The 25603-nt window shown below is 33.9% G+C and overlaps 1 protein-coding gene across 5 annotated transcripts in view; it reads right to left on the minus strand.

The window, feature by feature from the left end:
- Positions 1–1444: 1444 nt before the first annotated feature.
- The window catches only part of TMC7 (transmembrane channel like 7), a 60969-nt gene continuing 36810 nt past the window's right edge, over positions 1445–25603 (minus strand). For 2 of the 5 annotated variants that reach the window (XM_074280903.1, XM_074280905.1), the window contains 9 exons: positions 23774–23947; positions 21705–21862; positions 19265–19382; positions 17214–17311; positions 13680–13866; positions 11599–11729; positions 10033–10188; positions 4604–4682; positions 1445–4131 (listed from right to left, as the gene is read on the minus strand). In XM_074280903.1, the coding sequence (XP_074137004.1) occupies positions 4057–4131; positions 4604–4682; positions 10033–10188; positions 11599–11729; positions 13680–13866; positions 17214–17311; positions 19265–19382; positions 21705–21862; positions 23774–23947 (1176 nt within the window). In that variant the 3' untranslated portion in view covers positions 1445–4056. Of the gene's footprint in view, positions 4132–4603; positions 4683–9243; positions 9316–10032; positions 10189–11598; positions 11730–13679; positions 13867–17213; positions 17312–19264; positions 19383–21704; positions 21863–23773; positions 23948–25603 lie in introns of those variants that run through there. The other 3 variants (XM_074280904.1, XR_012484586.1, XR_012484587.1) reach the window with 3 other exon arrangements.

Here is a 25603-nt window from a genome sequence, read left to right on the forward strand (position 1 = left end):
ACCGTAGGCGAACTCTTATGACGTAACCCGTCCCGCGGCGCTCGAATGGGGCTGGGGTTCCCATTGAGGGAAAACTTTCGCTGCTTCCGAGATGGTCTCAGTCACGCTTCTTATTGGTTGAGATGATCTAGAACCCTGTTTCGTATTGGCTATAAATAGCTACCTAATAGGGGCTTTAAGTAAGCTGCGCATACTCTTTGATCCAGCGATACCGTTATAAGGAAAAGGGTTTACTTGTCCCAAAAGTTTATAGCAGCTCTTTTTGTGGTGGCTGAGAATTGGAAATTGTGGGGATGCTTAGCAACGGGCGGGTGGCTAAACAAGTTACGTTATGTGATAATCCTGGAGTACGGTTAGTGCTACGAGAAATGAAGGGCGTGGCTGCAGAATAACCTGAGGAGACCAGTGTGAACGGATGATTGATGGGAGCAAAAGCAGGGGAGTATTGTGCACCAGAACAGCTATACTGTAAGAACTATCACGTGACTTAGAATTATCACTTGACCGTGAAAGAGATTACTTTGATTTATTTATTAGTTTGATTATAAGATTAGGGTTTTTTTTTTTTTTTTTGGCCCTAAATCAAACGAGATTAATATAGTTTCTTAAATCTGTTACCTATAGATTTAGTGAATAGCTTGTCAATATATTGCAAGCAGATAATTAGAATAAAACAATCATAAGATTATAAGGTTTTCCAAATGGTTTAAGTCTCCGTTTTTAGTAGAAAGGGAGGCTGACCCGGAAGCCACCTTCCCATTTCATGCAGCTGGAGAAAGGTTGGCCGGAGGTTAAATTAGTCCCCCTTTTCTTTTTCTTTAGCTAAACTATAAATTGAGTAATAGATTCTGCTAAGGTAGGTAGGGGGAGGGGAAGGTGAGCGCTAACCACTGATCACAAATTCCTCTACCCAGTTCAATGCCTTATCTAAATATTTGTTGAATTGTACCTTCCTAAGCAAAAATCTACACGTCACCGATTCTGTGAAAGAGTGCCGAATAAAGGACTAGATTTCTCTCTCTTTGGAGTGAAGAAACCAAAAGTACTTTGATGGCTCAAACTTTAAATGTGATTTGGTTGAATTGGATAAACAGATAATTTCAGAATTGAAAAACAATTCCCCCTTCCCCCCCTAAAAAAATCTCTAGCTGATGTATGAAAAGCACTTATTTGAAGATGACACTAAACTCTTCTTACTAGAAGGCAAAAGAGTAACTTTAAGAATTAATAGGGGGCAGCTAGGGGGCGCAGTGGATAGAGCACCAGCACTGAATTCAGGAGGACCCGAGTTCAAATGTGATTTCGGACACTTAACACTTCCTAGTGTGTGACCCTGGGCAAGTCATTTAACCCCAGCCTCAGGGAAAAAAAAAAAAAAAAAAGATTTCCTCGACCTTTTGATCTCAGAATAACCCTGTGAATTCAAACATATATGAAATCATTCCAAGATTTTAAATATTTTATTTTAAGTTTTAAACACATTAAGCAGAGGACTATTCTATTGATCTTACAACTCTAACCAGAAGTTACAATTTGACAAAAAAAAATTTTCAAGTAATATATTCAAAAGTCAGCATTTCACTACAGCTAATACACCAACAGCATATCTTAACAGTGGGGAAAAAAATGTAATGGTAATTCTTTGTTTCCATTAATAAAGAGCAAAAACCCAAAACAGTTCATTTTATGCCATTGGAATCTGGCTCATTAATATTAGTCCAATCTCATTAATGGCCTTCAAATTTAACTTAACAACAAGTAATATATTCAAAAGTCAGCATTTCACTACAGCTAATACACCAACAGCATATCTTAACAGTGGGAAAAAAAATGTAATGGTAATTCTTTGTTTCCATTAATAAAGAGCAAAAACCCAAAACGTTTGTTGGGAACTGTAGGAATTCGGTTTAATAATGTTGACACTGGTCAGAAATTTTTACAATTCATCTTTTCAGTGAAGATAATGAACACACTCAAAAGCAGTCTCTATTAGTAAGAACATACAAGGCTGAAGGCGTTAAGAAAGATGCTCTCTAAAAATTATCTGCTTCTGATGGCCATCATGAGATAAGAGTTACAAATGCCTGTACATTGAGTTGAGTTGCAACTATTTTTCATTATAAACTAGCTTTGTGGAATTAGAAGACAACAATAGTTGATTGGCAGTACTGGGATTAAACTCATAGAAAGGGAAGGCATTCTGTGGCATAACACAGGAAAATGAGATCAATCCTTTATAAAAGGAAGAAATTATCTTTGAACAATATTCCTCAGCATCAGCAATCATTTCCATAAAATTTCATCAGCCTCTGAAATTCAGGCTGCTCCCTAAAATGTGTCTGAATTTAAAAGTGAAGGAAATCAATAAAAAAACAAACAAAAAAACCAAATCTATCACCAAAATCATCTTTGAAAATAATATTTGCATATATATTAAAAAGATTTAGGCTTAATGCTCTTATTTGATAATATTATATTAGTTGATAAACCATAGAATAACTTAAAAAATAACCCTTTATTGCCAAATATTAGCCATTTTCAAGTCATCTATTATTTGTTTTTACTATAATAGGAATTGTAAATTATTTCCTATTATATTTCATTAAATAAATGTACATGCATAGAAAAATTACAAACAGACAAATAATACTTTGAAATGGGTTTGTATGTATTATAAGGAAGCTAAATTCGTCTTCAGAAATCTAGTTGAATGCATTTTAAAAACATTTGTATCTCAAAAGGCCCTGAGTAACAGAGTGTTTTAGCATGAATTAAAATGTGTGAGCATAATGCTAAAGCACTTATTCATAGATAAATAAGAATATAAAAAGTCTTAAAACATTCTTCTAAAAACATTTCGAAGCTTGAAATGTCCTCTACAAAACATAAAAGGAAATAGACGTTAAGGAATCAAGAAAAAGTTTTTTTCTGCCACTTTTGGAAGTAATAGGTATTCCCAGAAATCACAGATCAACCCTAAAAGAGAGGTGAAAGTTCAAAGGACACCTATTTTCCTGAAACAATGTTCTGTTCTGCTCCTCTACTGGCACAGAAGTTCAGAAAGCATGGCTGGTCTTATCTATGATATTTAAAAATAATTTTAAACCATGCAGTAACTGTATATGCCTAATACTGATTGCTCATGAAGATGATGAACATTTCTGCATCTCATCTTACCAAACTGAGACTAGTAATACAAGTAAACTGTTTGCATTTTTTGTTTTTCTTCCCAGGTTATTTTTACCTTCCGAATCCAATTCTTCCCTTGCAACAACAACAATAATTCAGTTCTGTACATATATATTGTATCTAGGGTATACTATAACATACTTAATATGTATGGGAATACCTGCCATCTAGGGGAAGGGGTAGAGGGAAGGAGGGGAAAATACGGAACAGAAGGGAGTACAAGGGATAATGTTGTAAAAAAAAAATTACCTATGCATATGTACTGTCAAAAAATGTTATAATTATAAAATTAATTTAAAAAAAAACATTTAAAATTTAAAAAAAAGAAATTGTAATCTGGTTATATAGATATGCTTCCAATTTTCTTTCTAACTAACAACATAATAGTTTAGGAAGTTATCTTATTTTACAAAGCAACCCATGTAAAAAAAAAGTCATAGAAAGAGTTCATTTTATGCCATTGGAATCTGGCTCATTAATATTAGTCCAATCTCATTAATTAATGGCCTTCAAATTTAACTTAACAAAATTTTTCAAACAATCTTAAAAAATAATGAACTTCTCTTCATTCCCTCTTCCCTTCTAAAAACTTAGTCTAAGCCTAAGAGATTTTTCAGTCACTGAGATTCTATAAGCAGATACTCAGTCCAAAGTGTTGTTATAGTTTACAAAATCCTCAAATACAAATTGGTTGTGTAAACAATAATAAAATCCAAAACTACAGCAGCAATAATAGCATCACAGTGCAGAAAATGCCTGAACTCTAGAAAAATACATTTAATATTTATACAAAATTCTACAGATGAGTTTTGAAAGTTCAGTATAGTAGTTCAGTCTGCTTGAAAGACACAGAAATTGTATTCAAAATCAGCTTGGTCGACTTCGCATCTCTTCCTGAGCTTCTGTAAGTCTCCGAATTAGATAGCGTTTGTCTCGACTTTCCTAAAAACAAACAAATACATTTGGAGACATAATTTTCTTTAGCAGACTAAAATATTTGCCATACAATTAATTGTTTTACCTATTCAGGATAGGATTTGGTAATTAACAGTTAGGAAGTATTAAGTGGCTGAGACCAGATTTGAATTCAGGTCTGGTTGCTCTATCCACTGCGCCATGTAGCTGCCCCAAAGGTTATATATCTTAGCATATTCAGATTCAGGATAGAAGAGGGAAGACTGTATTAAAAACTACCATTATTACACCCCCCTACCTGGTCCCGATGAAAAAACTTGTACAAAGAACAAACTAACCGACCCCCTATTATACTGGGTACACTAGGCAGAGTTTCTAGAAAGTCATTCCACCTCTTCCTTGAAAAATTACAGGTCTAGCTATAGGTTTCACAAAGGCCATAGGGCAAAAGCTGAGGCCTGTGCCCTCTGGGATCATTTCACTCTGGATGCCACCTTACCATAGCCAACTGCTGTCTGAGTTGAACCACGACTCGCTTGTGTGCTCCAGCCAGGGCAATGAAATAAAACATGATGAGGCTGCAAAAGTAGGAGATGGAGCAGGAATAAAACTATACTACATGAGTTTAAAGATTTTTAAAATATCATTTACAGCAAAAGAAATAATCAGAGGAAAACATATCTCAAAATGCTTTTATATCTAAGTAAAGTAGAAAAATAGCAGACTAATGAATGGGGCATACAATTTTAAAAAACTAGAAAAAAAATTAAAATTCCCCTATTTAGACATCAAATTGGAAATTCTAAAAATTAAATGTGACATTAATAAGATTGAAAATAAGAAAACCATTGAATTAATAAACAGTTTTATTAAAAAAAAAACCTAAGAAAACTGATAAACCATTGGTTAATAAAAAAAATTTAAATCCAGAAGAAAACCAAATTACGTATCTCAAAAATGAAAAGGGTGAATATATCACTAATGAAGATGAAATCAAAGAAATTGCTGGAAGTTATTTTGCCCAATTACATGTCAATATATTTAACAATTTATATAAACTGCTTAGATTAAGAGAAGAGGAAATAGAATATCTAAATAAACCTAAATAAACGAAAAAAAGTAATCAAACAGGCCATAAATAAATTTCCTAAGAAAAAAGCATCAGGATGAGATGAATTTATAAATTAATTTTTACCACACATTTGAAGATTAACTAATTCCAATATTAAATGATTTGGAATAATATACAAAAAACCCCAAACTAATAGAACTATTTTTATGAAACAAATATAATGCTGATACCTAAGTCAGGAAGAGCAAAACGAGCAAGAAAATTACAGACCAATTTCACCAAGGAATGTGGATGCGAAAACCCTAAATAAAAAGCTAGCTAGAAAACTATAACAATATATCACAAAGATCATACATTGTTACCAAGTAAAATTTATATCAGGAAAGAAGAAATGGTTTAACAAAAAAAAATTCCTCACATAATTTATTATATCAATAATAATAATGCAAAAAATCATGATTATAGCAATAGATGCAGAAAAAGCTTTTGACAAAATGCAACACTTATTTCTATTAAAAAGCACAAGGAAAAAATGATTTTTTTTTTCCCCCTCAAAATGATAAGGAGCACTTACCTAAAACCATTAGCAAGCACTGTTTTAATTTAAAGGTTGATGTCTTTCCAATAAGATAAGGAGTGAAACAAGGATACTTATTATTACTAATATTATTCAATATTGTCATACAAATATTAGCAATAGTAATAATAAAAGAAAAAGAAATTGAGAGTATCAGAATGGGAAATGAAGTAATAAAACTATCTGGAGATGATGTGATACTTGGAAAATCCTAGAGATAACTAAAAAGCTAGTTAAAACAATAATTTTAGGTTATAAAAGAAACCTACATAAATCTTCAGCGAAATTCTATATAAACCTTGTAAAAACCTTGTAAAAAAAAGATAACAAGAGATGACTCCATTTAAAATAACCATAGAAAGTATAAAATACTGGAAAGTATACCTTCCAATGCAAACCCAGAAACTATTTGAACATAATTATAAAACACTTTCATACAAACAGTCAAATTTAAATAAATGGAGAAATATTAATTGTTCATAAGTGGGCAGAGCTAATATAATAAAAAAAATGACAATTTATGTTTTATATAAAGTCCTCACCCTGAACATCAAACCATAAGTGAATTAGACATTCAACTAATAAATAAAAATATCCTTCCTTGAAACACTTCATGATGTGACTGTCCAGTGAACTCTTCATTTATCTGTCACCTTAATGGAGAACAAGATTTTTCCTCCTTGATCCTGATCTATTATTTCATGCATTTAGGAAACTCACAATGAAAAAGCTCACTCTAATCATTGTAGATTGGCACCTTTTCTGAAAGGAACAGTCTTCAGCTAATTGACTCAGGGAACTAAAAAATTATGTAATGCTCAGTCACAGCCAACATATATTCAGAGATGATACTTGAACCTAGGTTTTCTTAGCTATGAGAAACCAGCTGCTGTTATTGTTTGACCTTCCTTCTCAAAGAGGACCATGACATCAGAGAGGGGATGCCCTAATATGCAAGTAAATTAGATTTGAGTGAGATGGCCCTGAATGAAATGGGAGAGTTGACCTTTTTAAGCTAAACTCTTTTGCAGATCTCAGTTTGATTGAGCTGAACCCATTCAGCATGTTCACTGATTAAGTGATTAAGGCTAGGTAGCAATTGAAGTAAAGAACCTCCTGTTACCTAGTTCTCTGTATCTCCCCCCCCCCCCATCTAAATAAATAAATCCAGGAGGGGAAGACCCTCAGGGTTTCTGGACAAAGCAAAAAGATTGCTATTTACATTCAACTTGAGTCAATCAGGACCCAAACAATGACCAGATGGAACCTAGCCTAAGACCTATAGGTGGCTAATGAGAATCAAAATGGTTTTTATTTAAGACCTGGTCCTTAATCTAGCCAGTAAATCCCAAGATAACTTGGGAGGATTCAGAAGTACAAAAGAGAAAAAAAAAAAAATGGAAGGAAGAAAAGATGAGAGGAAAAAAGGAAGGAAGGAAAGATGAGAGGAAGGAAAGGAGAAAGGAAGGGAGGGAGGAAGCAGGAATTATGCCATGCTGCACTTCTAAAAAGAGCAAATAATCTAAACATAATAATTTATGTACTTGGTTTAGAATCTACTAATTTGCACAAGATAGATCATTTTCTTTAAGTAGTATTCAGTCATATTTAGCCTAAATTCTGCTACTTGGCCAAAATCTTCTGTTATATATTTTATCTTTTTAAAAAATTAATTAATTAATTAGATTTTTATAAAATCTTTTTGCATAGGTAATTTTCCAGCTTTGACAATTGCAAAACCTTTTGTTTCAACTTTTCCCCTCCTTCCCCCCACCTCTTTCCCAGATGGTAGGTTGACCAATACATGTTAAATATGTTTAAAGTATAAGTTAAATACAATATATGTCCAAACAGTTATTTTGATATACAAAAAGAATCGGACTTTGAAACAGTGTACAATTAGCCTGTGAAGGAAATAAAAAATGTAGGCAGACAAAAATAGAGGGATTGGGAATTCTATGTAGTGGTTCATAGTCATCTCCCAGAGTTCAATTCATTACTGCTCTATTGGAACTGATTTGGTTCATCTCATTGTTGGAGAGGGCCTTGTCCATCAGAATTGATCATCATATAGTATTGTTGTTGAAGTATCATATATTTTGTCTAATATAAAGTATTGCTACTACTCCTTCCTGATCCATTTACTCTAATTTCCCACTACTTCACAATGTACATGTTCAACCTAATTGGGCTAATTTTTTTTTGTTCCATAAATGTCACACTAATAATAATAGTAGATAATATTTACATAGCACTTTGCAAATATTATTTTACCCTCACAACAACTCTGGGAAAGTATGATTATTCCCATTTTACAGGTGAGACAGACAAAGGTTAAATGACTTGCCCAGAGTCACACAACTGGTTAGTTGTCTGGGGCAAGATTTGAACTTAGATCTTCCTAACTCCAGGTCTATCACATTCTCTCCTGTGCTAACTAGATGACATCAATTATCTGAGATTGTTAGATTACTCAGAGATAACAGTTAGTCCCATATATCTTTGCATACCTAGCACTATCTTGCACCAGTTAGGCATTTCAAAAGATGTTTGTTGAACATAATCTCAATTCTATTCCTTGCTGTCCCTTTTACTGAAGTTGTGCTCTTTTTCTCCCCTGACTTCATACATCCTATGTATTTTTTGAAACTTCAAAGAAATCAGTTCCACAATGCTTTCTTGACTTAACTCACCCTATTTCTCTGATTGCCTACAGCTCTAAAATTACATCACACTATTCAACATTAAATTATAGGCAAGGGCATAGATGATGTCCTTTCATTCAGACTCCATGTGTTTAATCACGACTTGACTGCCTTTGACCCTTCCTTTTTTGTCACCTCCTGCACCCAGGCCACTGCCAAAAGCTATTGACTCAACATTCATAATCTATGTCCCCTTCTCACTTTCCACTGAAGTGGGAAGAAATTGTTCCCTTTACTGAAACTGTGTTCCCTTTAAGATTATAATTCTGAAACTGTGTTCTCTTTTGGAGTCTCAGCCTCTCCTGGGGAAGGCATATCCCCCCCAGATAAGTTATCTTTCTGGGATGCCAGGGGCTTTGATTCAATTAGAAATCTTGGTCAAAAAGCACCCTTTTGAAGTGTTAATTCTAATAAGAGATCTGGGCTGGAAACTGATAAGCATCTAAGCCTGGGAACCTGAGTCCTGACTCCTTAAAAAGGGCAGTTTTTGGACTCACTCCTTACAGAGGCCCAAGCAATTTGCTAGCACCCTCTGCCTGTTGAGAAGGCATTCTCTTCTCAGTGTCAACCTCCATTTCCCTAATAGGACTTTTCCTTTTGTCAGTGTCTTAGCAAAACAGTTTCTATCCAACAATAAAACTTTCATTTTGCCATTAATAATTGGGATAAGTGAATTCTTTCATTTTAAACCTGAGGCCGACCAAAAAGGGATTTTAGCAACTCTCTTATTGCCACTAACCTCATCACCATCAGGAATTGGGGGATACAAACCTCATCACCATGATGCCAACAGGTCCTCCCCTGAATTACTGCAACAGCCTCCAAAAACGTCTTCTTTCTTCCTCTATGTTCCCATTCTAGGCAGGTAAGTAGTATAGTGTATAGAGTGCTAACTACTCAGAAAAACTTGAGTCAAACTGCTTTCTCAGACACTAGTCATCCTGAGCAAACTTCTCCAAGCCTCAGTTTCTTCATGTATAAAGTGGGAATAATAACAGTACAGGGTTGTTGTGAAGATAAAGGAAAATGACATATAAAGTGCTCTGCAAACTTTTAAAACATTATCTAATACTAGCTATCATTACTTTTTATTATTAATGAATCCAACTCCAAGCTAGAAGGGTAGATATTATGAAAAGCATTTTTCATTTCTGTATAAGAAACTGAATCATAAAATTTTACAGCTAAGCCAACCTCTCCATTTCTCAGGTGAGGAAACTGGGATCCAATGAAGTAAAATGATTGAATAATAGTTGGTCTTATATTTCTATCATGTTTTATAGTTCACAAAGCATTTCACAAACACTGTTTCACAACATCCATATGAGGCAGGTAGTACTATTTTACATATTAGAAAACTGAGACTGAGAGAGAAGTGCCTTATTCAAGTTCCCACAGCAAATAATGGTCAGGGTGGGATTGATCTTATTCCTAAATCCAGCATGGCTCCCACTAAACTGTGGTCTCTTCATTTCCATTCCAACATCCTTAATACCCCACCATACTTTTTCCCTGCTTAACTTGAAATCTGCTTTACTGATATAAACAGTAAATATATATGGGTTTTTACTCACCAGATAACAATAAAGAAAGGCACAGCAAATGCTTCTGAAGTGATGCTATTGATGAATGTTTGAAAAGCACTTGGAAAAGTGCTTATGGTCTTAGGGACAACTTCCCAGGACGTGTTATAATTTGTGAATGGTCCACAGGCCTTGGAAGATGGAATACTGTTGAAATAGACCAGTCATTCGTGTCAACCAGCTAAAAGATCAGCATTCAAGTCAACAGTTTCATAGAAAGATTTACACAAAGAGAGGCAAAGTGAAGTAAACACAGCCTAAAAAACAATATATACAATGACTACAATGATGTAAATGGAAAGAACAGCCACCACAAAACTGACCATATCTGTCATTATTTAATCAACTCTAGTGGCTCCCTATCACCTCCAGGATCAAATAAAAAATACTTTGCTTTTTATTAATCTTTTTAGATCAAATATAAAACATAAAATGTTTGTCATTTATAAAACCTGGCCCCTTCTACTTTACCAGTCTTTTACATTTTATTCCCCTCCACTAAGGTATTCTATTTCTAGTGACACACCATTCCACCTCCCTACTCAAATTTTTCAATGGTTGTCCCCCATGCTTCAGCCCCATTTCTTGACTTTGCTGGCTTCCTTCAAATTCCAACTAAAATCCAACATTCCACAAGAAACCTTTTTAAATTTTTCTAGTGCCTGCCTTTCTTACTTATTTCCTATTTATCCTGCATATAGCTTGTTTGTGTATAGTTTTTTAAATGTTGTTTCCCCCTTTAAATTGTGAGCTCCCGGGGAACAGGAACTGGATTTTCGGGGTGGGAGGGGCAGGAGGAAGGAAGGTTTGTTTTTCTTTGTAACTCCAGCACTCACCATAGTACCCAGCACATAGCAGGTGCTTAATGCTGGTTGCCTAAACTGACACAAAGTAAACTGAAAATAAATGGTTGCAAAATTACAAAACAAATTTAGCCCAAAGAAGACATATGAGAAACTACTTGCCTTCTACTACTTGGCAGAGGTGGGGGAGCCATAGATACAGAACATTGCATATATTGTTAGATTTTTTTTCAATGTATTACTAGGCTTTGGGGCAGCTAGGTGGCGCAGTGGATAGAGCACCAGCCCTGAATTCAGGAGGACCAGAGTTCAAATGTGATCTCAGACACCTAATACTTCCTAGCTGTGTGACCCTGGGCAAGTCACTTAACCCCAGCCTCCAAAAAAAAAAAAAGTATTACTAGGCTTTGCTTTTTTAATTTTAATTTTCTTTTTTAATTTTTTGATAAATGGAATGGTTCTTTGGAGAATAAGAATATAAGTGAAAATGTAGGCTACGTTTAAAAAAAAAAAAGACCGCTAAAATTTTTTCTATAAAAATAAAAAGTCAACTTAACAAAAAGCTGAAAACATGAATCTTTATCTACTTTTCTAATAAGTTTCTACAAAGGCAAAATAATACTTTGGTTTGGGCAAAGAATGACCTCAGATATCATTTAAAACTTGTTTTTCAAGCTTGAAAAAAGAAAACAAAACCCAGTCCACAAACCAAAGTATCTATTCAAGTGTTATGGAAGACAAATTCATTGATTACTGTGTCATGCTGATTCCCAGTGGAATGAAAGCCAATGTCAGTCCGATTAACAACACCAACAAGAAGAAAAAATTAGAATTTGATGCTCTGAAAGGCCTTGTGGACGGTCTACAGGTGTGCATCAGGCTTATCTGTGGAAAGGAGGAAAGAAGAAGAAAAAAAAAAGACCTCTAATTTAGATTTCTTCTAATATCTCTTAAACAAAAATAAGGATGACAGGTTTAACTTTTCCTTTTTTCATTCCATCTTCCCTATCCAATTGTTATTTCTTTTTGGTAAAATTCTCCCACTTAGTTCCCATCATCATTCCTCACTGATCTATATAATTTTTAACTTTCAAGGAAGAATCAGACCTTACTCAAAAATACCAAAGGAAAGCTTCCGATATCAACCCTGAGGACATGAGTAAGGTCATGATCAAAGTCAATCTTCTGGTTGAAAAGTTCAACCCTTACAACTGCTATCTCAGAAAAAAGCAGCATATGGTGTGACATCTAGAATGCTAGGCTTAGGGTCCGAAAGACTGGTTACAAATTCTACCTCTGATTCTTACTAGTTTTATGATCTTCCTCAAGTCAACATTTCAAGCAATTCTATAAGATTTATCTACCCAAGTCATAGATTATAAATATTCTGATGATCTGCAATTGATGGAAGGAATTCACATAATGGAAATATGTGCCTTCATAATAGGGAATTCAATTAACATTTTATTAAGCACCTACCATATGCCAGGCACTGTGCTAAGTGCTAGGAATATGAAGAGGCAAAAGATAGTTCCTGCCCTCAAGGAACTTGCAATTTAATGGATAAGGGTTATAAACATTTATTAAGCACTTGCTATGTGCAAGACACTGTTCAAAATACTTTTATCTTGTTTGATCCTCACAGCAACCCTGTGATATAAGTGCTATTATAATCCAGATCTTGCAATTGAGGAAACTGAGGCAAAAAGAAGTTAAATGATTTGCTGAAAATCATTTAATGAGTCACATAGGTATTAATTAACACAATAACAACATAATAGATCATGATCACAGATTTGGAGCTGGAAAGGACCTTACAGGTTATCTAATTCACCCTCACTACATTCAAATAACTTGCCCAAGATTACATAGGTGATAAGTAGCTAGAAGTTGGGATTTGAATCCAATTCTTCTAATTCCAAATCCAATCTTATTCAAGTACTCAATTCCTCCAAAGGAAAGAAAAGCTTATTCCTGTGTCTGAAAGCAGAAAATTGATAATCAGATTCCAAGTGATATTCTCAACCTACTGATTCTTTAACTGAGGCAGAGATCATCTGATCACAGTGGTAATCATTAGCCCAATTAAGTACCAACATAGCATAAATTAGCTGCTCATTTTCTATAAAGTTGCTGAAATACAAAGAAGGGAGGGCTTATTTGTGTATAACCCCAGTATATGTACCCTTCCCAATTTGGAGAATAAAGATTTTTTTTTTTTAAATGAAGATTTTTCTAAACCTCAAAAGTCCTTCTTTATCAATGTAAGGATCGCTTGATATAGAACTCCCTCATTCAGGCAGACCAGAAATTCTTGTGAAACTTAAAAATTGCCTGGGGACATTGAAATGTTAAACTTACTAGTAGTCATCAGAGTCAAAATTTGAGTCTTTTCTACATCCAAGTATGACCACCTATCCACTATGCCAGCTTGATTCTTATCTATAAACACATAGGAGAGTAGGTATTTCCTTCAAAATTCATCTCAAGGGTTACCTCCTACATCAGGTCTTTCTTAAGTCCTCCATTATTAGGTATCCTATAATAAGTTATTTATATACATATATTAAACTTTATGTTTTACTGTGAGAAACAGTAAGGCACATTTAAGTAAATACTCTATATACTATGCATATACATATAGATGTGTGTGTGTGTGTGTGTGTGTTTATGTATAATTTACATAGATGTCTGTCCCTTCCCCCAATAAAATGTGAATTATTTGAGAGGAGGAACTCTATTTTTGTCTTTCGAGCATTAGTATCAAGTGCAGGGCCTGGCACCAGGAGACTCCTTTGCACATCACTTTTAGGTCCCTCTCATTTCTGCCATTACCTCTTTCACGTAAAAGATGATGATGAACTTCACAGTTGCAATTGCAGGAAGAAGGGGAGAGAAAAAGGATCCAATCCAGCAGATTGTCTGTGCATAAACGATCCCCAGGACATTATCAGGAATGGCAAATTCCTGTTGTCCCCAGTACCTGATCAACTTCCAAGAAGAACAGTGGGTCACCAATAATCTAAAAGCAATTGTGATAATTAAAAGATTATATAGCTGCCAAGCACTATGTGAAGTATACACATACAAATTCAAGGAAAGAAGGAAATATTTACTTAGCACCTACTATGTGCCAATATCTATACTATATACTATGCTTTACAAATATAATTTCATTTAATACTCATAACAATTCTTCTGGGAAGTAGGTGCTATTATCCATTTTATTTTATTTATAATTAATTTATATCATTTACATTAACAATGATGACATATTTATAATATAAACTTATAATGAATTTTAATAATTTATACTTAGTAAATTATATTTATTTTACAAATGAGGAAATAAGATAGAAGTTAAATGAATTACCCAAAGTCACACAGCTGTTAACTGTCTCAAGCAGGATTTGAACTCATGTGTTCCTTACTCTGAGAAGAGCTTTATCATCTACCATTTAGCTGCAAGCAAACCAATCCCTCATCTTAAGGACTTTACATTCTTTTTTTAAAAAAATAATAGCTTCTTATTTTTCAAAATACATGCAAAGATAGTTTTCAGCATCTACCCTTGCAAAATTTTGTATTTGAGATTTTCCTCCCTTCCTTCCTTTTCCCTCTTTGCTGAATTACAGCAAGTAATTCAATACAGGCTAAATATATGCACTTTTTCTAAATCAGATCAAAAGGAGAAATGAGAAAGAAAAACAAACAATTAAAAAGTAGCTGAAAAGAGGCAAAGGATTTTACATTCTAATGAGGAAAGAAAGTACATAAAGGAGCAATAGGAAAGAGGGGAGCTTTACAGCTATAAAATAACTTTATATGTCATTTGACTTGATCCTCACAAAAAATCTGTGAAGAAGTCGGGGCAGGCATTATATCTATCTTTCACAAGCGATGGAACAATGAGGCTTACCTAAGTTAAAGGTCTCACAGGTAATAAGTGTTAGAACTAGAAACCAGAAATCCTGACTCCCAATCTAGAACTAGATTGAACTAGAGCTCTGCTTTTAGGATGAATATAGCTAAAGGATAAGGAATTTCCTTGGAGAACAAATTTACAGATATTGAAGAAACATTATAAAGGTAATTATCTTTTAAAAAAATTTAATGAACAATTTTCTCTTTATCTCACTTCTCTCCAAACTGTTGTTTGTTTAAGCTGGCATACCACACAACTACTTCTCATTCTGTCCTTCACTTCCCAGCTTCATAGGTTGCCTTACTGGAAATTTGTATTTGCTTCAAAGACTTTGATAATTAATATTTTGCCTTGTCATTGAATTGGTTTCTCTGAATTTCTTGATCCTCTCCACACTCCTGTAAGGGAATTGCCCCACTTACCCCTTTTTATACTTTTTAGAATATAAGCTCCTTGAGAGCAAAGATTATCCAGTGTGTTTTGATTTGTATCCCCAGCACATAGAACCATTCTTGGTACATTCTTGGCTCTTTCTATTCAAGTTTTTTTTTTTTTTTTTGTTTGTTTGTTTGTTTTTTTTTGCTGAGGCTATTGGGATTAAGTGACTTGCTCAGGGTCACACAGCTAAGAAGTGTTAGATCAGATCTGAACTCTGGTTCTCTTGTCTTCAGGGCTAGTGCTCTATCTACTCCGCCACCTAGCTGCCCCCATTTGTTCAAGTTTTTATATAAATCCTCTGGAGCCCAGCTTCTTAAATGGTGGGTCACAACCCCATATGGGTCTTGTAACTGAATGTGGGGGTGCAAAATTATGATTTATTATCACACTTGATTGGTTTTGTACTAATATTGTGGTAACAATTAACTTTTAAGCTGGCTGTTATCCCCTAGTCTCACTCTCTGACCACCCCCACCATCATTTCTGGTTATACCTGTTTCTAATAGTCTTTGATGTCATCTTCACTTTGGAATATACCTTTAAAGTAACAAGACACATATTTTTATATGTAATATATATGTGTGCTTGTGTGAAATGTTTGATATAGCCTACAAGAAAATATATACTATTATGTGGAAAAATAACTAATATGTAAATATTCTTACATATAGTTATGTTTCTACATAATAGTATATATTAAGAAGAATATTGTATATAGTCTATATAAATATAAGAAAATATATATTTTGGAGAAATATAACTACATATATGAAATGTTTTTACATAGTCTAATAAAACAACAAAGATAATAAGTATGCTATTTTATAGAAATAGAACCATATGTCAATATGTGATAAATATATTTTATGTAGTCTATATAACATTTATATAATCAAAAATGCAAATTTTATGTTATAATTATATTATTAAATTTATACATTTATTTTAATATTATGTTTAATATATAATTACATAACATTTTAAAATATGTATATACTGTTATATAAATTAAATATATTTTCACATAGTCTACATAAATACAAGAAAATATATACTATTATATGGAAGTATACAATATATGAGAAATATAGTCTAGAACATAGCATTTTAGAACAACACTATTATATAGAAATATAACTATATTTGTCAATATGTAAGAAATATATGTTGACACAACCTATATAAAATTGACTATTAGAGCACAGTTCTTATACTGTATGTAACAGCTAAAAAGTTACTAACATAATTAGGATGACTCTACTTCTATTTATATACTTGTTTTATCACTACCATCAAATTATAAGCAATTGAGCTAATTGTTTTATTTATATTTATAATATTTTTTATAATAGCTTTTTATTTTTCAAAATATATGCAAAGACAGTTTTCAACATTGACCCTTGCAAAATCTTGTGTTCCATATTTTTCTCTCTCCTTCCTCCCTCCCTCCTGCCCCCATCCTCTAGATAGCAAATAACCCAATATGTTAAACATGTGCAATTCTTCTAAACATATTTCCACATTTATCATTTATCATGCTGCACAAGAAAAATTAGATCAAAAAAGAAAAAGAGACAAAAAAAAAAAAAAAAAAAAACAAGCAAGCAAACAACAACAACAATAAAAGATGAAAAAACTATGTTGTGATCCACATTCAGTCCCCATTGTCCTTTCTCTGGATGCAGATGACTCTCTTCGTCACAAGTCTATTAGAATTAGCCTGAATCACCTCATTGTTGAAATATCTTTATAATCTTTTCCAACATCTACTATATTTATATCTGTGTGTCTAATATGTACACAGATAGAAGAATATACATTGAAAATAAGAGCTGCTTAATATATTTGTTGAAAACAAATTTTTTTTTCTCAATTGGGAATGGGTGAGAGGGAGAGAAAATAAATATTTATTTGCTGAAAAAAATTAAGTTGTAGGAGAAAAATGTTTATTGAATAAGTAAATAAATGAAAAGTATAGTGTTGGTAAGAAAACTACTCATACTTACTTTCTAGGAAATTCAACAAATACAGTCATGGCAAGATTGATGATCAAGTCAAAGATTGTTAGCTTATACATTTCCTGTCCAAATTGATTCTCCCAGCACTGAAACCAAAAATAAGCAAAAGGAATCCATTCTCATTAGGTCATGAAATTCAGTTCTTGATTCTTCTTATCTCTTGCCCCATCCAGTCTCTAAAGGCACTCCCTCTACCTATACATGGTAGGTTTTCTTGGCCCTGCTTTACAATTTTGTTGGGTGTTGTTTCACTATTTATTCCTTCTATATACATACACACTTACCTCCACTTATAAAACCAGTTTTGGTCCTGGGAAGCCAGGATAAAAAGAATCCATGGTACACAATGATTTTGGCTCAATGATCAGTTCCATTTTCTTCTGCTGGTACCCAGTGCTTGGATACTAAACCCTTGGTCACCAAGACCCTGTGTCTAGTACTTTGATTCCATTACCTCCTATCCAAGTTCCTTATGCCATGCTCTACAACCTTTCCAGACTCTAGACTTGCTTCAGACACTACCATGAACAAATCAACTAACCTTCTATAGTTTCATCATCTTATTTTATCTTTTATAAAATGAGGTTGATAATACCCATGCCCTTTGTCTGAATGCTGGAAAGGAGAAAGATGGAGGTATTGTGGTTTGACAACTACAGGGGTATTGTGAAGATTGAGAAGTGCTATGCAGACCATCTTGGCAGAAAAAAGTGAAAGATCAGAGCCCAAGGGTAAATTCTGAATTTCCAGTGAGGAAACTTATTAGGCTGGAAAATGAGGAAGGCATGTGGTATAACAGAAAACTAATTTTATTTCTTACAGTAAAGTTTTACTATACTTAAAAGGTAAAAAGCTAAAAAGACATCATGGCACAATGGATATAAAACTAAACTCTAAGCCAGGAAGTCTTGGGTTCAATTCCTTCCTCTAACACATGTTTGACTGTGTGATCCTAGACAAGTCACTTAACCTCTTATTATCTGCCTAACTGCCTAACACTATAAGTTGTAAGTAAGGTAAGGACAAACCTCTGTAAGCCTAAAATTGATACATAAATGTGAGTTATTATTAAATGCCTGAATCTACATTAGTTTTTCAAGACCCATGGTTCTCTTTTTGTAATTGATTGTGCTGGTTTTAACCACCAATTTACCTAATTTCGGGTAGTTGTGATCCCTCCTCCTCTCTATCTGAACACCAACATCCCATCTAACTTTATCCTGTGGCCTCCCAAGTCCTAATAGTACAACCTTAGAGAAGCACTTAATGAAGGCTTTATAGTTTGTTTAACACCAACAGTTCTGGGAAAGGACAATCTCCTCTGCTGTCAATCTCATTTTTTCATAAGATTAAGCTTCTAAGGACTGGACACAATAAAACACTGAATAAACTTACTCAATGAGTCAGTTATATTTCCATGGGAGATCCCATTGAGTTATAAATTAAGGTTGAGAAATCCTATAAATCATCAAGTGACTCATTACATTGTTACAAATTGTATCTCATAAACCATGAGAAATTCTTCTAGAATGCAGCCCATGACTCAATCTACCCCAAGATAGATGCATTAAGAGCTACTGTCAGCTGATAACTTATACAAAGAAACTTTGAAATCTGTGGAAGTTTTAATGTTTTTAAATAGTGTAAACTTCAATACAGATCTTTCTTGACCTGGGGTACTGGGGAAATAAATGGAAGCTACTTCTTCTGTTTCTTTATTGCTTCAGGGAGGCTGAAGGTTAAGCTTGTAGATGGTAGGGGTTGGGAAGAGGAGGCAGCTAGATCTCTGTAAGTATGGTTCCTATAAGCCTCAAAGTAAAGTTATGCTTGCTTGAGATGAGTGACTGTACTTAAAACATCTCTACTTCATTTGATCCACCATCACTAAGGAATCCACAGCTTAGATAGTAAAATAATGAAATGAGGCTATGAAGCTTAATCTAGACTCAAAACGGATCTTAAATGAACACTGATTCCATACCCGGGTTGGTAAACAACTGATGTGACTCAAAAACATTTTAGTAACCAACTAAACTTACTGGATAGATTTTGTGATTATAACCACAGACTCGGCAATCCTCATTGTCACAGAAAGTTATTTTGGACCCCAGTGTTAACACAAGCACACAAATAGTGGCCAGTCTCATGAAGACACACCTGAATAGGATGAAAAAGGAGAAGGAAAGACAGTCAAGTCAATCAAGTTGTTTTGTTCACAAAATCTATTGGCACTTATGGCTAAAGATAGAAAGGACAAAAAAAGATAAAGAGAAAAATATATGTTCCCCCCAATTACTTTGTGGCTTTTCCCACTAAAATTAGAAAAAATATCATCCTTACCTCTCCCCACCCCAGATTCCCATTTTGAAAGGTTTTTACCTCTAAATATGCCAAATATTATGATTCATGGAAAAAAGTAATATATAGAGATATAGACATATTGATATACATATGTGTATATACATGTACATATGAAACAAATGTACATGTACTTGCATATGTAATTTAATTGCATATATATACCAATACACATAATTAATAAAGTAGCTCTTCTGATATGACAAAATAGAGAGAAAAAGAGAGTAAATGTGAGAAAGAGAGAAGGAGGGAGATAGGGAGGGAAAGAGGAAGAGAAAAAAGGGAGAGGAGAGATTAGTCCTGTATTTGGATTTAAAATTTTTTTCTAGCTATTTTCTTTAAGGAAATATTTTCCCAAATAATAAAGACTATGAAAAAAGGGGAAAAAAAAGTTATTGGATTTGATGATTAGGGAGATTATTGATACCCTTTGGAGAAACAATTTCAGTAAAGAACTGGGAGCAGAGGCCAGATAGTGTCTGAAGTGATAGAGAGTTATAGAGAATGGAAAACTTTTTCAAGAAGCTTAGCTTCCAAAGGGAATCATCAAGAGAAGAAAGAAGAATAATAGCTCAGATGAGCACTAAGTGGGGTCCAAGGAATACTCCCCTTCCAGATTATCCATTAAGTATAGGTTATATTGCTTTCTTACTTCCCCCTTAGAATCCCTAGCTTTCATAAAGGCTCAGTTTCAGGTAGCACTTCCTTTTTAAAACCTTCCATAGTATGTCCATCAGTTGGAGAATGGTTGGGTAAATTGTGGTATATGAAGGTTATGGAATATTATTGCTCGGTAAGAAATGACCAGCAGGAGGAATATAGAGAGGCCTGGAGAGACTTAAATCAACTGATGCTGAGTGAAATGAGCAGAACCAGAAGATCACTGTACACTTCAACAACAATACTGTATGAGGATGTATTCTGATGGAAGTGGAAATCTTCAACATAAAGAAGATCCAACTCACTTCCAGTTGATCAATGATGGACAGAGGTAGCTACACCCAGAGAAGAAACACTGGGAGGGGAATGTAAATTGTTAGCACTAATATCTGTCTGCCCAGGTTGCATGTACCTTCGGATTCTAATGTTTATTGTGCAACAAGAAAATGATATTCACACACATGTATTGTACCTAGACTATATTGTAACACATGTAAAATGTATGGTATTGCCTGTCGTCGGGGGGAGGGAATAGAGGGAGGGGGGGTAATTTGGAAAAATGAATACAAGGGATAATATTATAAAATATATATATATATATATATAATAAAAAAAAAACCTTCTATAGTCTTCCTCAATTGATAGTGTACTCTTTTTAAAAAAATAAATTATCTTACATCTATTTATCTGTGTATGTGTCATATTCTCCCACCTCACCCTACTCCCAAATATATGCCCTCTGAGGGCAGGGATCATTTCTCTTTTTGTCTTTTCATTTCCAGTATCTAGCTCAGTGCCTCACAAACAGCAGGTGCTTAATAAGTATTTGTTGAAATGAAATGTATGTGCCTCTAAGAACAGGTCCAAAGGATGCCCATCAATTGGGAAATGACCAAACAAGTTGTGTTATATTTTCATGATTGAATACTACTATGCTGTTAGAAATGATGAGCAGATTGATTTTAGAAAAAAATATGGACAGATTTGCATGAAATAATGAATTCTGAAGTGATCAGAATGAAGAGTTGTATACAGTAACAGAAATATTTAAGGAAGAAAAGAAAGTGGTCCAGGTGTGCTGCTGGTATACTATTTTCCAGGTCTCTGAAAGGAAAGATGGGGATGCAATTCCTTCCTTTTCTTTTCCCTCTTCTCCCCCCTAAGCATGATGCTTAGAAGCCCTACTCTCTTGATAGATCCTACGAATAACCTTGAAACCAGGAGCAGCAAACAGAAAAAGAAGGTAAATGACTTCATAAATTATAAACTGATTAAGGGCAAGAAGGAAGTCTTAATTATCTTTTTATGCACCTTTGTAAGTTCTTTTCCCTTTAGCTCCAACAGAACATCACAAAGTATAGGAGGGGCACATGGTAGATGCTCAACAAATAATCTTTGAATTAAATGGATAATTAGAGTAATATTGACACACTAACTTGGCTAAGCTGAGTTATCACTTACCTGAGGAGAGTCAATCTGATCTCAAAGGCTGGTGAATAGTCTTCATAGTGAATGATCTTGGAGAAGATAAGAGGAGTGATAAAGTTGGCCAGTGTAATTACAATGGAGGGAAGATAGAGGATCAAAAGGTTCTCTCCAAATACCATTTTGTCAATCTCCTACAATGGCAAAAGATTCCAACTTGTCAAGATGAATGACTGACTTCCCTATTTTTCCCAAATAGTTTATATAGTATTGGAATAAATTATTCTCAAAATATTTGGTGGAATTCACTCGTAAATTCATCTGACCCTGGAGATTTTTCTTAGGGAGTTCATTAATGGCTTGTTTAATATCGTTTTCTAAAATGGGATTATTTTAGTCATTTATTTCCTCATCTGTTAATCTAGGCAATCTATATTTTTATATGTATTTATTCATTTCATTTAGATTATCAGATTTATTGGCACACAGCTGAGCAAAATAGCTTCTAATTATTGCTTTTATTTTCTCTTTATTGTTGGTAAATTTACCCTTTTCATTTTTAATGCTGGTAATTTGGTTTTTTTCTTTTCTTTTTCTAATCAAATTAACCAAAGATTTATCTATTTTGTTGGTTTTTTCATAAAACCAACTCTTAGTTTTGTTTATTAGTTTAATAGTTTTCTTACTTTCAATTTTATTAATCTCTCTTATGCTTTTCAGAATTTCTAATTTGGTATTTAATTGCGGATTAAAAAAATTTTTTTTCTAGCTTTTTAAGTTTCATGTCTAATTCATTGATCTTCTCTTTCTCTATTTTATTCATGTAAGCATCTAGAGATATAAAATGAGTACTGCTTTAGCTGCATCCCATAAATTTTGGTCTGTTGTCTCGTTGTCATTCTCTTGGTTGAAATTATCAATTGTTTCTATGATTTGTTTTTTGATCTACTCATTCTTTAGGATTAGGTTATTTGGTTTCCAATTAATTTTTGGTCTATTTTCCCATGGCTCTTTATTATATATAATTTTTACTGCATCATGATCTGAAAAAAGATGCATTTACTATTTCTGCCCTTCTGCCTAAAAAGGCAGTAAAAACTGTAAGGTTTTTATGCATTAAACATGCCAATTTTTGTGTAGATGCCATATACTGCTGAGAAAAAGGCATATCGCCTTCAATTTTCTCCAAAGAGACCTAATTTATCTAAAATTCTATTTACTTTCTTAATTTCTTGTTTATTTTGTGATTAGGTTTATCTAGTTCCAATAGAGGGAGCTTGAGATTCCACACTAATAGTTTTGCTGGGTATTTCTTCTTGCAATTCATTTCTCCTTTAAGAATTTGAATGCTATACCACTTGGTGCATAGTATCCTTTAGAAAGATTTAGTTTTCTTACTTATCTCATTTAATTAGATTTTTGCTTTTGCTTGATCTGAGAGGAAGGTGGGAAGAGTTAAGTAATGTCCTGTCTAGTCTTTGCCATCTTGCCTCCACCCCTTCATTCATTTTTACAAAAGTTCTACTTGTCTAGTTTAAAAATGTAACTAGTTTTTCACTTTACATTATATAATCTTGTTCTTTGCTTTATTCTTCTCTAGGATGTACTCCAAATATCTACAGAACCTCAGCTCTTCATCCTGAAGTCCCACTCCAACCCTGGAATTCACATAATAGAAGTACCCTAACTTTATGAATGGGGTGGATCCTCCAGAAACCTCCACTTAAGACCACCCCTAAACATCTTCTGTAAGATACAGCTAAACTTGAACTTTCTTTTTTCGTCCCTGTATTTCCCCATTCCTTTTTAGCTTCCTTTTTTATGATATCTATATTCTTTAGAATATAAAGCCTCTAAGGACATGGACCCAATTTTTTTTTTTTTTTCTAGTTGTGTTAGTATTCTCTGACGTTAGCAGTGTCTGGCACGTAGTAAGGGCTTAATAAATGTTTACTGACTGATTAATCATTAATGTTGCAGACTTATAAATGGGTAGAAAATTCAAATGTTCTGGGTTCTAATTCTGGACCTAAATAAAGCCCATGTTTTATTTTGTGAATTCTTTCAATCATCTTAATTTTATTTTATTTTTTAAAGCTACTTACCTTCTTCATGTGTTCTTGGGAGAATACAGTTGCTACATAGATTGCATAAAAACATGCTGCCAGGACAGTAATAACTATAGCATTCAAAAGCATTCTGAGACTATAAATCCGTAAGGTTTCCTCTGGAGTCCTTTCGGCTATTTTTTTCCTTATTCTTTCTTCCTCCAAGTCTGTCTAAGGACCAAAAAAAATTTCATTCTTAAGAATACTGGAATCACAATAAGGGACATTTTTATAGGAAAAATCCAAGCCATTGTCCAAATTCAAGTCCAATTGCCTTCCTTAAAGAATGACTTAAATGACTCAGCAACCCATGAGTACCAGCTCACTCTCATGGCAACTAATAACCTCAATCAAAGCTGAACCTATACTTAAATAGCTATTCCAAAATTAATCAGCATTAATGTGTTAACAAAACCCTAATTTATGAATTATTTTTCTTATCTACAGGGGTTAATGCTTACACTGAATGACCACATATTTATTTATGCAGCTCTGATTATGCATATACTATTTTCCTTATTCCTTGTGTTAGAAATAATTCTGAAGTTAATCTCTTTTATTAGATTATGAGTTCTTCAAACTCTCAGTCCTGGTATCTTCTTCCTTCACATAGCTTACCTTTCCATGGTGTCAAGTACTCTACACTCAACAGATGCACAATCAATGTTATTCTTTGTCTAAAGTTTGGGGTAGGAAAGGATGGCTGATTTATAGATTTGTTAGAAAGTGTCTAAATATTACTGTCTAGTTAAATATTTCAAAGTGCCTATACAATGAAGAGAAAGATAGTGAAGACAAAGATAAGTCATAGGTGGATTTTCAACTAAGAGCATACACCAAGAGAGATGCATGGGAAATGCATCATTTGAGATACTATCATCTGGAAATTTTTTGGCTCTCTCACAGGAGAAATTTTGAATGCTATAGATAAGTTTGCTTATCTTGATAGCATACTTTCCATACTTACACACAGATGAGATTGCCAGAGGCAGTTCAGTGTTTGGGAAGCTCCAAAGGAAAAGTGTAGGAGAAAAGTATATACATTGCCTACCACACTGAACATTTAAGAAGGAGTTGTGCTGATCTTATTGTCAATGCCTGTGAAAACTGGACAATATAGCATTGTCATGCCAGGAAACTGAATCACTTCTATTTGGATTACCTTAGGAAGATTTTGAAGATCACCTGCAGGACAAGGTATTGAACACTGATGTTCTTTCTTGAGCTGAATTACCACACAAGCATTCAAACTCTACCATAGAGAGCACAAATTTGAGGGGCTAACCATATTGCTTGAATGGCAAACATTTGCCTATAAGGTTATTTTATGAAGAACTTACATAAGGAAAGAGTCCACACAGAGGTCAGAAGAAACAATACAAAAACAAGCTCAATGTCTCTCTGAAGAGCTTTGGAATCGATTGTGAGACACGGGAGACACTGGCATAGGACCTCTCAATATGGCCTGCCCACATCAAAGAAGGTGCTGTGTTCTTTGAGCAGCAAAACTGCAGTAGCTCAAAAGAGACACAAACTTAGAGACATCTCCAGTCCAAATGTTCATATGGATTATTTGTGCTTAACCTGTGGTAGAGCCTTCATGTGTGTCTAGAATGTTTCTTCAGACAACAAGCTAGAAAGAAGACCCAGGATTTACATTTACAGAACAGTCTGTCTAGAACTGAGGGTTCTTAACTTAGTAGTGTCCATGTCATTGGATCTCTTTTGACAATCTGGTGAAGTCTACAGACTCCTTATCAGAAATTTATTTTTTAATTTTAATTTAAGGAAATAAAAGTTAAATTTTCTTTCTCATCCAAGTTTGTG

The sequence above is a fragment of the Sminthopsis crassicaudata genome, chromosome 1, assembly GCF_048593235.1.
Source record: "Sminthopsis crassicaudata isolate SCR6 chromosome 1, ASM4859323v1, whole genome shotgun sequence".
NCBI lineage: Eukaryota > Metazoa > Chordata > Mammalia > Dasyuromorphia > Dasyuridae > Sminthopsis > Sminthopsis crassicaudata.